Raw genomic sequence first — 13,982 nt, 5'->3', positions numbered from 1 at the left:
ATATAGCAAACAAATTAATATATCAATATAATAAAACAGTATGTTTCCAATAAACAAGTACATTAAGAATTTCTAATTGCTCATAAATAAGCAAACTGCAATTATTTTAATACATTACTGATGTACTTTTTCTATGTAAATTAATATCTTGCAGCATAAAAAGTATACACGGAGCTCGCATGACGGCTAGCGTATTCGCCTTCACCTAATTCCTGAACAGGATGCAAAAAAAAAACTTTGAGGTCAACAGCCACGGCGCAAAACGGCATGCGCTTCCGAGAAACACTAGAATATAAAGTTGCAATACATTTGTGCGCTCTTACTTATGTGTGCTAGACTTTAAATACATAGTACTCGTGCACACATTGATAGACACGACGCGGTTGCATGCTAACACACACATTAATGCATGCGCAATAATGAATTGATCTAAGTGATCAACACGCGAGCCTGTACACGCGGGTAAAGTGGGCCAAGCGATTATTTTCGTTTGTTCGCTTACATCAATCGCGTACTTTCTACTTGCAATTGGTTTTAGATTTGAATTTTTAAAACGTCTTAATACACGCAATAGCACGCTCAGTCGTTCAACTGCAGACGAACAAAGTAACTAACATAGTCAGGTCACACTCTGCCACACACACCGCTTAGAACAGATCGCAGCAGATTCCAGAAAAGAGATCGGAGAACATTCGTCACGCAGAAGATGAAGAGATGATCTTTTTAAGGTACACCTATACCTCGCTTTGCATCGTTTCGTTTTGCGTTTTTTTTTTGAAGCTGCTTAATTAGTACAAATTTTCACTTTGCGTCGTTAGATTGTCGAGGTTGCGTTGTTTTGGGTTCGAGTCTTACTAAAAGATGGAAACACTTGTTTCTAATTGCGCCATGCCATCAAAACTCAGGGATTCCCTTTCTAACTAAAAATCAACGCAATTTTAATTAACAGTTAACAACGCAGTTTTATTTTCACTTTATTTTGCTAATTTTAGAATTCAGTTTCAATTACGTAGTGTGTTGTGATTTTTTTTAAAGAGTATAATAAATTTATAAATTTTTACAAGTTGTTTCTAGTTACAAAAAAGGTAAATATTTTTCCAATTTATTTATTGGCAGAGTTATATTAATATAGAGTTATATAAATAAATTATGATAAGAAACGCTTGCCATGTCTGAAAATTCTGTGAATTATATAAGATTGTATGCCAGGAATCGATCCCGCGACCTACGACCGTAAGACAGTCAGCTGCCGTTGGGCTACCACTGCTTTTTCGCCTGTTATACATAATACTATATTACATAACCCTCCTATTATAATGTGAAGCAACTGAAGTGAATAAAACTGAAAATATCAATCAAATATAAAACAAAAAGACAAACTCCATCTTTGGTCAGCCGATTGACGACCACTGCAAAATACAGGCCGCCCACACCCGCCGCCACTATGATCAGTCCTGCGCTGCCCGCTTCTATCGACTGCATGCAACCTTAACTATACCATCGGTCTACCTAATGGGGGTGTATTCACGCCGCCGGCCACACGAGAACCTTTCCGCCCAAACGATGTTCTCCGCCTATTGCCACTTCAGATGGGCAATTATCCGAGCTATATATAGGCATACAGTCCTCTTCCATCGTTCTCTAGGTGACTTTAATTTATGTAACTCTATTATACACTAGCTGTACAGACAGACCAATAGAAAAATATATTATTATAACATATTTCAAAGTGATTATATGTAATAATTATTTAATATAAATTAAATAATTTTGTAACTGACTTCAACAAACCAATGCAGCTGTTAAACAGCTATATATATCTGCAGTATGTAAACAGTAAAAAGCGCAGTTTCAAAATTCATATTTTCTGAAATATCTCCGTACGAACTTTCCAGAAAGTATTAGGAAACTCATTAAGAAAATATATGAAAGAAATCGTTTGAGTCGTTTCCAAGTTATGACGTTATCAAGTGAATATATAAATATATCAATTTGTATAGAAAATCGTATCAGCGACACTTGAGCAAGATTGGGCAACGCTTACTTCTAGATGTTTGGACTGGGTAAATGGCACAGGAGATCAAAATCTCAAAAATAGATACCGAATAGAACAACCTCGAAACGTTTTCTTAAGGTTTTGGTTCAATACATTGTCACATGGCACATAAAACTTTGAAATATACTGGTCTATAGAACAAGTTATCAAATATATGCGTTATTGATAGCACACAATTTAAATACAGTTTTATTTTCCCTTTGTTTTGATAATTTTAGAGTTCAGTTTCAATTACGTAGTGTGTTGTAATGTAGTGTGCTTCTTTTAAAAGATAATAATAAATTTATATAATTTTTTACGTGTTGTTTCTGGTTACAAAAAAGGTAAATATTATTCCAATTTATTTATTGACAGAGTTATATTATTTTTGTTTTTTAAACGTTTACTTTGTTCAATTTTCTTTTTAAAGTGTAGTATTTTCGTGACCCTGGAACCTATCTTCGATATTTACATGGTTTGCTATAGAAAATCTTAATTCACTTTGCGACGTTTTAATTTGCGTCATGTTTTACCGAATAGAACAACCCCGAGAACCTTTCTTAAGGCTTTGGTTCAATACATTATCACATGGCACATATAATGATGAAATATACTGGTCTATAAAACAAGTTATTAAATATATGCGCTATTGATAAGAAATATAACATCTAACATAACATCTGTCTTTGTATAGTTTCATAAACAAATAATGAAATAAATAACATATGTATCGAAGAATTGCTTGAAGTAGCAGTGGGCGTGGCACGTGGGGACGGCCGTTAGGGTAGAAAGATCATCGTGTGATGACTACGAGCAGGGAGACGCGGCGTGCAAAGGCACTGCATCAGGTGGACTTATGACATAGTAAAGGTAGCTGGATGCCGGCAGCTCAAGACTGATCATCAGCGATCTTTGGGTGAAGCCGATACCTTACAGTTGGTGAATATCTGCTGAAATGGTGATGAATACACTTATCCCCCGATTTACACGGTACTTGTTTTACACGTTTTCGCTTTTACACGGTTTTCCAAATAAGTTTTTTTTTTTTGTTTTAATAACCGACTTTATTACCATCTCACATAATGTAAATATTTCTGCTTCGAACATCGAATAACTTCGAGTGATGAAAGTGAATTCGAACCTTCGATTCCGAAAAAAAGAATGAGAGTAATTTCTGACAGAGATGAAGGATAATAAAACACGTTTGACTTTATTTTTGGTCTCTTGTATTATATTTAATATATTAAATATTTTAACTTCTCAATACATTATATTTTTATTTCTGTGTACACCAAAAAATATTGAAAAAAACACAACTGATAAACAGCGAAATTATGCATTTTCTGCAAGTTTTTCGATTTACACGGTTTTGACTTGAAAATTTTTAATTTTCGACTTACACCTTTTTCTCAGGAACGTATCTACCGTGTAAATCGGGGGGTTGGTGTATAACATAAACGGTTGTAATCTTCTCGCACCTATCTAGAGCAGATTAACATTAAGGTGTTGTGTTGTAAGTCAACCAATTGTTACTGACTCATACAAAATGCATTTTAAATAGATAAGCATTTATATTACTTTTATCGACGAGAGGTGCGAAAAATTCTTAATAATCAACAAATTTGGTACACGTATTGTGAGTCATAAAGACGAGTTTTTTCCGCGTCATTTCTATTTATATATTTCGAAGCACTCGCTTGTTTGACTATTATATATATACTAGCTGATCCCGCAAACGTTGTTTTGCAAAAAAATTTAAAGTTTTTAATTAACAAATGTAAGATAAGGGTTGATCGTAGAGTGGTGAAAATTAGGTTTGTATGTATTTTTGTATGCTGTATCATAATAAAATAAAAACCCAAAAAATTGTCTAAAAAATTAAAAATAAAATTTAGGGGTGGACCACCCTTATCACTTAGGGGTATGGAAAATAGATAGTAGCCGATTCTCAGACATACTGAATACGCATGTAAAATTTGGATTTTAGATATATATATATCTATCTATAAGTCTAAATCAATAATAAAATATAATCAGTTTTCCATTTAACATCATCCTTATCATTTAAGACAGGACATTGACTGCATCTAGCTTAGTACAACAACCTTCATTTTACTTTGGGTACATATATATGTATATATATATGTATATATATATGTGTATATATATATATATATATATATATATATATATATATATATATATATATACATATGTAAACTTTCCTGTATGCTTACAATGAAAATGCAGTTATGTATGATATGAGCTTTGTCAAGTTCGAAGGCAGTACCTGTAGGCGAAGGTGCCGGACTCCTCGCGTCGCTGTCGACGGGGATGGTGATACGCAGGGGCGGAAGCGGAGCACCCGAGGCGCTCGCGGCACCGCCCCCGCTCTCCTCCACCAGCGACTGGAACTCGAGCCGTATGTTCGTGGAAGGGAAGCGGAGAGTGCATCTGGAATTCGAAAACATATAGTTATTATATATAATACTCATAACTAAATTTCACACACATCACAGGAGTTTTATTACTCGACATGGGCCTGCTTCAAAGATAGGACCGGTTGGAAACCAAACTCAGCATTTCCCAACGACCTTAACAAAGTCATCTGTCCGATGTGTGTGCCATAAGAAAGGTCACCTGGAGAGCCATGGAGAAGGCTACACTCGGAGTTTCCTGCGAGATCGTATTAGAAATGAAGAGAACCACAGACAAACCGAAGCCAAGTGACAGTGGGTGGGGCATATCACTCTTGCAACCGACCGCAGTTAGGACAGAAAGTTTCTCGAGTGGCCACAACCGGCCGGTAGAGGCGTAGATAGGCCGATATTTAGTGAGCCGACGACATGGACGAAAGTGGTTGGATGAGGGTGACGCAAGACCGATCACTGTGTCAGGGTCTACATTGGAGAACAGCATCCGTTCTTCCTGTGATAAATTGTGATAAATAGGACAATATCCACCATGGCAGTCCCATCATGCTCGTATAAAAAATTAAAATGGTTGATGAGGGACAGACTAAACCCAAGTAACCCGATAACTTCGCTGCTACTTAAAGCTCAAAGCGGCTACAGAAGCCTAAAGAAGCTAAGTATGGCTATAAGTCTTCGAGTGGAAGAACGCAAGCAACCACCACTTAATTTCCCAAAACCCTCCCTATGAGGGAAAGGGCTCTCACAACCCTCAGCAATGAGGATGAGGAAAGTGTAATGAAGTTCTATTTCGATGAATGATTATAATCTCGCAAGCCATTAAGACCAGAATTGTATTAGCAATGTAATTTGCTGCAGATAAAAAAATATACCTCTTAGAGTAAAAACAGGATGTATATACAGGATGATTCGTTATAGATGTAAAAGCTTTAGAGGGGTAAATTCATAGCTCATTTGTAAACAAAAAGCATCAAAGCTTTATTACAGGTGTACTATTTCCAAACGTACTGTATATAGTGATTGTTCTGAAATTGTAACATTTTTTTTTCTATTAAAATACGACAGGCCAACAACAATTATTAATTTTAATATGTAGTAATTCGAAATTTTAAAAAAAAAAACATTTTCATACTACATTTAACTAGCTTTGATGTTTGGATAGGGTGTACTATATATTGGGAGCAAATCTAATATATAAAATTCTCGTGTCACCGTGTTCGAACTTGAACTCCTCTGAAACGGCTTGACTGATTTTTACCAAATTTAATATGCGTATTCAGTAGGTCTGAGAATCGGCTGCTATCTATTTTCTATACCCCTAAGTGATAAAGGTTGTTCACACTTAAAAAAAAAATTATTTTTTTTAACGAAATTTTTTGTTTTTATTTTTTTATGATACAGCATACAAGAATACATACAACCATAAATTTTTACCCCTCTACGATCAACCCATATTTTTTATTTGTAAATTAAAATATCAATTTTTTTTTTGCAAAACAACGTTTGCGGGATCAGCTAGTGATCTATATATCTATAACCAAATAGCACGTGTGCATTTTGGCGTGGTCGAAGGCAAAAATTTGTACCAAATTAATTCGTTGCGGTCTGTTAAACCCGCATTCGTTATACGAATCGACCACAAAGTGGATCACACTGTAAGCGCGCAAACTCAAGTCGAATCTCATTCGTTGAAATTGCAGATCTGCATTCACCTAAATACCTTCTACGCTCGCACGTGGACCGATAGGAACGACGAGGTAGACATTCCTATTTAGGAACGACTTTGCTCTTTAATCGCTACTATAAAGTTGTTCCGTACTATACAACATATATAGTGATGATATCATTACATATACTTATTTATTTACTTCATTGGAGATAGACAACAAAAGGCAGTAAGAAAGTACAAACTTAGAAGCTTAGAAATATAAAATTAATTACAGTTGTTACCTTATAACTATCTCAAATATAACTTAAATATATATCGACCAGATATATTTATTTACGATATTTTAAAACAATAATTTCATTTTTAAATAATTCGCAGTAATCGCGTGAAATCTGAGTTTTGCATAGGGTGTTCTGTATATTAATTGAGAGCGATGGTGCTATGCTTTCTTTAAAGTTTTTACACCTATAACAAATCATCATATACCCTATTGTCTTGCAGTAACTAGACAGGTACAAATTGATCCAATGCACACAAGTAAATTTTAAAAAAAAAACGCAGTATAAAATAGAGCTTCTATTGGCATCCTTCAAAATAAAAATATGCTCCAAACGCATCCTGATCTACCTCACTCGTCTTAGAGGCCAATAAGACAGTCTCTTTTTTTAACATTTTCACGTTCTACCTGATCACGGTAAAATGCCATACAGGTGGCTAAAAATTGTTATCAAGTTGGAAGACAAGGACGTAACTTCTATAATTGAAGACCACGACGCAAGAAAGGCGGTCGCAAAAATATTTCTCATGAACACCAGACACCATCACAGCGTTTATATATTTGGTTATTTGTCACCATTGCTATCGAAACGTGTATCCACGTAGGGTACTTTAAAGGGCAATTTTAACGTTAAGCGTGAATTTCTAAAATGGACTATATTGCATATAAATTAAGGTGCACTTTCCAATGCATTCGACACGCGATAATGAGTGGGTGAAACTTAACAGGGGCTGAGGGTATGAAATTTTAAAAATTGCGGGGAACCCCCGGGCGTTATCAGCGGACGATCAGAATTTGTGCAAGGGTTTATAAAAAAATAATTTCGTATATATTAACATGGACATGTCTATAGTTTATTTAATCCTTAACTTGGTAGATTTTTTTTAATATTACATTAATATTCATACCACTTGACAAGGATGCCAACAGGAAAAACTGAACAAGCGTTCGAAAATTAAGAAATTACCTAAACATTCACATACAATTGATTACTTTGCGTTCAAAATTGATGCCACTATTTTTATTTTAATTCAGATGTATCTCTACAGATACATTATCAAGAAAAGGGTTAATAGTTCTAAAAATTCAAAGGCTCAATGTTACCCAATGCAATTTAGAAGGCTATGCTCGGAGTTGATTGAATGAGATTTTCTGAATAATTTAGATCACCGACATGGCTCAATGAATTTCACGTCTGAAGTGACAGTGGACTGAGCACATCGCTGGTACAGCCGTAGTTCAGGTTGCGGGAAGTCCCTGGATCCCGGCAGCTCAGAACCGGTCATCGAGACGATTTTTGTGTAGACCTATGCCTTGCGCTGCTAGATCGAATCCGAAATATCCGGTCCATAGAAAAACCAAGATCACCAGCGTATCTCGAGTAATTACTCGTCTAAAGTCAAAGTTTTCGAATAGATTCAGGCGTTACTTTGTGGAAGTCCATCCTAAGTAAGAAAGGGACTAATATATAGCTACTTCCGCTATGCAGCAGTAGTCGTGCAATAAAGTGCACCGCTCGCCTGCCCACAAATTTTTGCGCATTTATCAGCGGAATACATAGCGGAAGAAGCTATATAGTAGTCCTTTTCTTACTTATAAACATAATTTGATTGTACATTTTGAGGACTAATCTATAGCTACTTCCGCTATGCAACAGTACTCGTGCATTGAAGTGAACCGCCAGCCCGCTGATAAATGCGCGTGCGGTAAACAATGCGAAAAACAACTACCGCCGTTAATTCACTCAACACGTGTTTCACGCCTCCACGGGGCATCCTCAGGAGTAATGTTACACCGAACAGTGTAAATTTTCAATTTGCGACCACAAGCCGGTACACGCGGCGTGGATACGTACCCCACTGTTGGGACCGATAACATATATACTATAGTTAAGATGGCGGGAAGTCAACGGATAACGCAAGACTAATAATCATGGAGATCTTTAGAGGTCTGTACCTTGTAGTGGGAGTCCATCATAATAGAAAAAAATTAGGTGCAATTATTTAAAAACAAAACCATACTTATTTTACTGAAATTAATGTGTAAGATATAAAAGTAATATTCAGTTTATATAAAATAGTGTTTAAATCATGGAAGTAAATTAATTACATATAAACAAGCAGGCTAAATGCAATCTATTAAACTAACAGAAGACACATGTACATAATTATAACACTAAAATTAAAATTTACATTAAAAAATCATAGAAGCCAGATATAAATAATTTGATATATTAAATAAGATATTAAGTAAGGAAAGAAAATTGTAAATGAGGCAGTAATAAGGTCTCATATGTTATAGAGTATATGTGTATGTCGAGTTTAAATAAAAATAATAATAAACCAATTTTACAAAGAGGCATATCCACGTTATGACTTCGCCGTGCAAGTAGTAAAATCGCTCATTTATTCCGATCATTTACCAGCGACACGTACAATTTGCCCACTTTACAACCTTGCCGTTGGAAAGGGAAAATACAATGTTTACGTACCGCAGACAACGTATGTGCGTTGTACTTATCAAGTGTATTGATATTTACCGCGACAATGTTGCACTGAGTGAAGTCTATTATGACCGTTTGGCAATGTTCCCGCAATTGAATACAGTTTGTGACGGTAAAAAAGTAAAGATATTATAATGTTGGAATAGCTTCAAATTAAGAGAGCAGGGATCAGGACAGTCAAGGCTATTCGTTCGGTCCGAGAGTAATGAAAGATCAGGTACAGTACCCTTACCTTCCGGGTGATGCAGGTGCTTTCAGGGCATAGATGCTTTGGTACCTGTGTCGTATAGGCATAGAACCACCAACCATATGCCACCATTGTGGTAACACGCTGGAGGTGTGTACAGGAATAATCCTTTCGTTGCCCCCGCAGCGGACGTGTATTCCATGCAGGATTTACCCACGAAAATGGCTTCAAATTAAAAAATAATAACCTTATTAAAACCTATAACAACTAGCAAGAAACCCAATGACAAAAACTTAAAATCGGTGATGTGCCGATTGAAGTTACATTATATTATTATTTTTAAAAAGGTTTGGTTGGTTTTGTTTGGTTTTTCTTTTTTTATTACAATCAACTTTTAAACATACATGAACAGACTCATAGATTATTACGCCTTTTGAGAGCCTCAAAAGAGCCAAAGAATCAGAGCCTCTTCTTAATGAATTTCTTTCGTTTGGTGGATCGTCATACAATCGTATACGTGTTCACCTCACTTTGCGTCCTGGTTACGTTCCAAAAAAACACGACGCAAATTGAAACGCCCCAAAGTGAATTGAGATTTTCTATAGCAAACTATATAAAGATCGAAGACAGGTTCCAGGGTCACGGAAATATTAATTTTTAAAAAGAAAATTGAACAAAGTAAACGTTTAAAAAACAAAAATAATATAACTCTGCCAATAAATAAATTGGAATAATATTTACGTTTTTTGTAACCAGAAACTACACGTACAAAATTTATATCAATTTGTTATTCTCTTTTAAAAAAAACCACAACGCACTACGTAATTGAAACTGAACTCTAAAATTAGCAAAACTTGAACAATGATTTTAGTTAGTAAGGAAATCCCCGAGTTTTGATGGCACTGCGCAATTAGAAACAAAAGTATTGCCATCTTTTAGAAATGAAAAATTCAAAATTCGAACCCAAAACAACGCAACCACGAAAATCTAACGACGCACAGAGAAAATTTCTACTAATTAGACGGCGACGCAACTTCGAAAAAAACGCAAAACGAAACGACGCAAAGCGAGGTGTATTGGTGTATATTAAATAAATAATTTTTGAATTTCGAACCCATGTCGTGTAAATACCCTGATTAAAGGGCATTTCGCAGGCGCGCTTGTATATAAACAAAGGGATTGCGTGCGCTAGTTACACGCGTCACGCGGTAAGAGCGTGAACACGCGTTGCTTGTTACACGTGCACCGGGGTATCGGACATTACACGTATAAAGTCTTATAATAGATTTACGCACCTAATATAAAAGCCGCCACTTAGAAATCTTTATTTTGAAGTTACAGTGACACACAGAACAAATACAGTTCGATTGGTCATAATTGTAAAATCTAGTAAAGAATACATAGCTCATTTGATGTCAATTACAATTAATTATTTTATAACTATAATAAATTATATTTTAACCCGAAATTGTAACGTCCATAACAAAGTAATGAGAACGAGAGGCTATATAAACGGGAACTTGAAAAAAACTAAGCGATCTTCCAATTCGATGATACAGTGGTAACGACCGTAACAAAGACTCCTGGAAGCCCTCGAAATTCATAGAGGCTTTAAATTAAGCGCCTTACGCCACCTCGAATCCGGTGAATCTGCTAATGCCACTTGGACAGCAGTGTGAGAGCAGTCAAAAAAATATTTTTAACTTCGGCTGATATGGTAGCTAAACAAATTGTTTTCTTTCAAAATGAATGAATAAATTTTGATTGAAAACATTGTTTTTTCGTGCAATGATTGCAATGAGTATTTATTTTAAAAACGAGATTTTTTTCATATGTAAGTTTTGAGAAATCGTCTCATATATAGATAAGATTAGGGTTGTCAAGCGTGTACAGGGTCGGATAATGAGACCCCTACAGTTCCGGTTGGACCCCATCCGGTGAGAATACCGGATACGCAGGACCTTGCCACTCTCTATCTACAGCAGTATTGTCCAACTTTTTCAACCTATGTAAAGAGCGAACATACATGCGTATATTTAATGAAATCAGGCGTTACCTTGCGGATGTCCATCCTAAGTAAGAAAAGTACCAATATTTAGCCACTTCCGCACATGCAGTAGTAGTCCCGCTGATAAATGCGCATGCGGTAAACAATGCGAATTACACAACTACCACCGCTAAATCACTCAACACGTGTTTCACCCCTCCACGAGGCATCTTCAAGAGTTATGTTACACCGATTATTGCCAAACACAGAGGAGAAACAGAACAGAAACAGAGAGAGACTCTGGCTGGTGGGCGGTGCACTTTGTTGCACGACTACCACTGCATGTGCGGAAGTGGCTAAATATTGGTCCTTTTCTTGCTTATACATGCGTATATTGCGTTTGAAAACCTAGTGGTTTTTTTTATTTAATCGCATATTTTAAAACCTTTTTCATGTCATGCTGCACCTTAGCCTTTCTATTAAAATTCTTACGCCAGCCTATGTAACATACATTATTTTTAAAGCGAAAGGGTAAAAATCGTATCGAGTCGACTTTCGAATTGCCTCCCTTAACAATCAAATTGCTCCCTCGTGGGTCGTGGGCTCCACGTTGGGAAACATTTATCTACAGTATCTTTACAGTTTCTATTGTACCTATTACTAGCTTTACCTATCGCATTCAACGAAAACCAGATGACCACGTGGTAAAAACTGCCTAAAGCCTCCCAGAATTCCCAAGAGGGAGAGAGCGTCCAAAAGTTATGTGGTGGTCTAATATCAGAAAGGAACTAGAAACCATTCAACTTGATGCAGAGACAACCCAGGATAGAGTGGCCTGGCGCAAATTGATAAGGAGACCCGACACCAAATAAAAGGAAAAGGGAAAGAAGAAGAGGCTAGCTTTACCTATCGCATAGAATATTAAAAAAATATTACTACAATTTTAATAAAAATAATTATTGTGTAAACAAAATTTTTGAAAAGAAATAATTATTGTTTACAATCCGTCCCTTCAGGCTCTGTGCTGCCAGAAATTATTATCCTGTTGCATTCATAAAGAAAAAATAAATTATTGTAACATATACATATACCGTTGCAGCCTGTAGGCTTTGAAGTGGACATACAACCTTTTTAAGGGGGAGGTCAATGTGAAGCAGTAGGAATCCGACGACTGAAAAGATGATGCAATTTCACAAAAATACTCTCTATATTATCCAGTCATTCGTTATTCCCTTTATAAGACTACTGCATGTCATAAAAACCTCAAAAAATACTAGGGGCAAATTAAAAATAAATATACCCCTGCACGAAGGATACAATAAACACTTGACCCTTCTAATGTAAACACTGGCATAATAGCAACAACGCCTGTGCCCACGGAACATTTAAAAAAAAAAAAGTAAAAAGTGCAACGTCATCCACGCATGTTCCGGCAACGCGCTTCGAATCAATAACGCGCGCGATGGACGCAGAGCTTTATTTACTTGTTGTCCCATTGATACGAAATCAACTCTGGTACACGATAATAAGGTCCAAAATACCACGTACTGCGTTAATAATGTAAAGACAAACTGATATATACAGGCTGATTCAAGTGGTAAAGCTTCAAAGTAAGTAAGACACAAATGTTAGATCACTTAATGGCAATATAGTTCTGATAATAATTATGAAAATTCGAGATAACAAATATTAAAATTAATTATTATTTACTATCTGTCCGTGCAGACTTTGTAGTGCTAGAAGTTCTTGACCTGTGCTATTTCATTAGAAAAAAAAATAAAGCAATATATTTCAATCTATACGGAGTGATTGAAAAAAAAAATAAAAGAAACAAACGAGCTTTTAGACTTTATCAAGTCAAAAAAATTTTTAATGGAAAAGTTTTACACTTTTACAATGAGACCCCGGATGACGTTTAATTTTTTTTCCATTGTCAGACTTTAAGAAAAATTAAAAAACGTTTAGTTGCATTCCTTATTGACCGTCCTATGGAAACATTTTGTGACCAGTTGCAATCCAGCGTAATTAATGCACAAAGTTTTTAAATAATATAAGATTGTATGTCGAGAATCGAACCCGTCAATTACAATAGCAAGTCTTGGGCTACCACAGTTCATTTTTATTGTTATACGCCCTATAAATCACATTGATAGCTGCTAAATGTGTGTTTATGTATATATATATGTATACACACACACACATTTATATATATATATATGTTTGTGTGTGTGTGTGTGTGTATGGTAGATATGTAGTGCACGGTGACTGTCAATTTTGTATGGCATTGAAATTGAAACAGAAACATAAAGCTTATATATATGTATATAAATAAGTGCGCGCGTGTGTGTAGCGTGTCCGTACGCGTGCTTGTGTGTGTGTGTACTTTTACATACAAGTGTAACCAAATATTTAAGCGTAATTATCTATCATTACGCTTAATTCTTTTGATATAGAGGATCTCTTAATACAGCCCCTTGGAGGCGTACTAAATGTTTTAATTAAACGATTCTTGTCCACCTTCTAAGAAACTTCTCAGCTTTGAACACCGCCGGCGAGTACCATGTCTGACAATATTTACAAGATTTATTTCGGGGAATGCGCTGCGGAACTTGACGACCATATCCCACCATCCCCATTTCTCTATAAGTCGACCCACTAACACCCTTACATTCCAATCCGGTAAAATAGTAACACTGGGCGGTGCACTTTATTGCACGACTACTGCTACGTAGCTATATATTAGTCCTTTTCTTACTTAAATTAGTAACATATAGAGACCCGAGCCGAGGCTTCACCGCAGCCCTCGAGCTTTGGTACTTTAAAAGAGATCTTAGTCTAGGCGCCCTCTATACCCTGCCACTGTCCTGCCACCTGTATCTGCAAATGCCATTT

General features: G+C 36.0%; 1 protein-coding gene across 2 annotated transcripts in view; it reads right to left on the bottom strand.

The window, feature by feature from the left end:
- FoxK (forkhead box K) overlaps window positions 1–13,982 on the bottom strand; it is an 89,614-nt gene that overhangs the window by 17,191 nt on the left and 58,441 nt on the right. For both annotated transcript variants that reach the window (XM_068775981.1, XM_068775982.1), the window contains exon 2: window positions 4,326–4,489. In XM_068775981.1, the coding sequence (XP_068632082.1) occupies window positions 4,326–4,489 (164 nt within the window). The remainder of the gene's footprint in view (window positions 1–4,325; window positions 4,490–13,982) is intronic.

The sequence above is a fragment of the Battus philenor genome, unplaced genomic scaffold (genome assembly GCF_028537555.1).
Source record: "Battus philenor isolate CCGP_79_NKW_IND1 unplaced genomic scaffold, ilBatPhil1.0.hap1 SCAF_9, whole genome shotgun sequence".
In the NCBI taxonomy this organism is placed as follows: Eukaryota; Metazoa; Arthropoda; class Insecta; order Lepidoptera; family Papilionidae; genus Battus; species Battus philenor.
The sequence above is the reverse complement of the archived record's forward strand: the minus strand, read 5'-3'. Positions and strand labels throughout refer to the sequence as shown.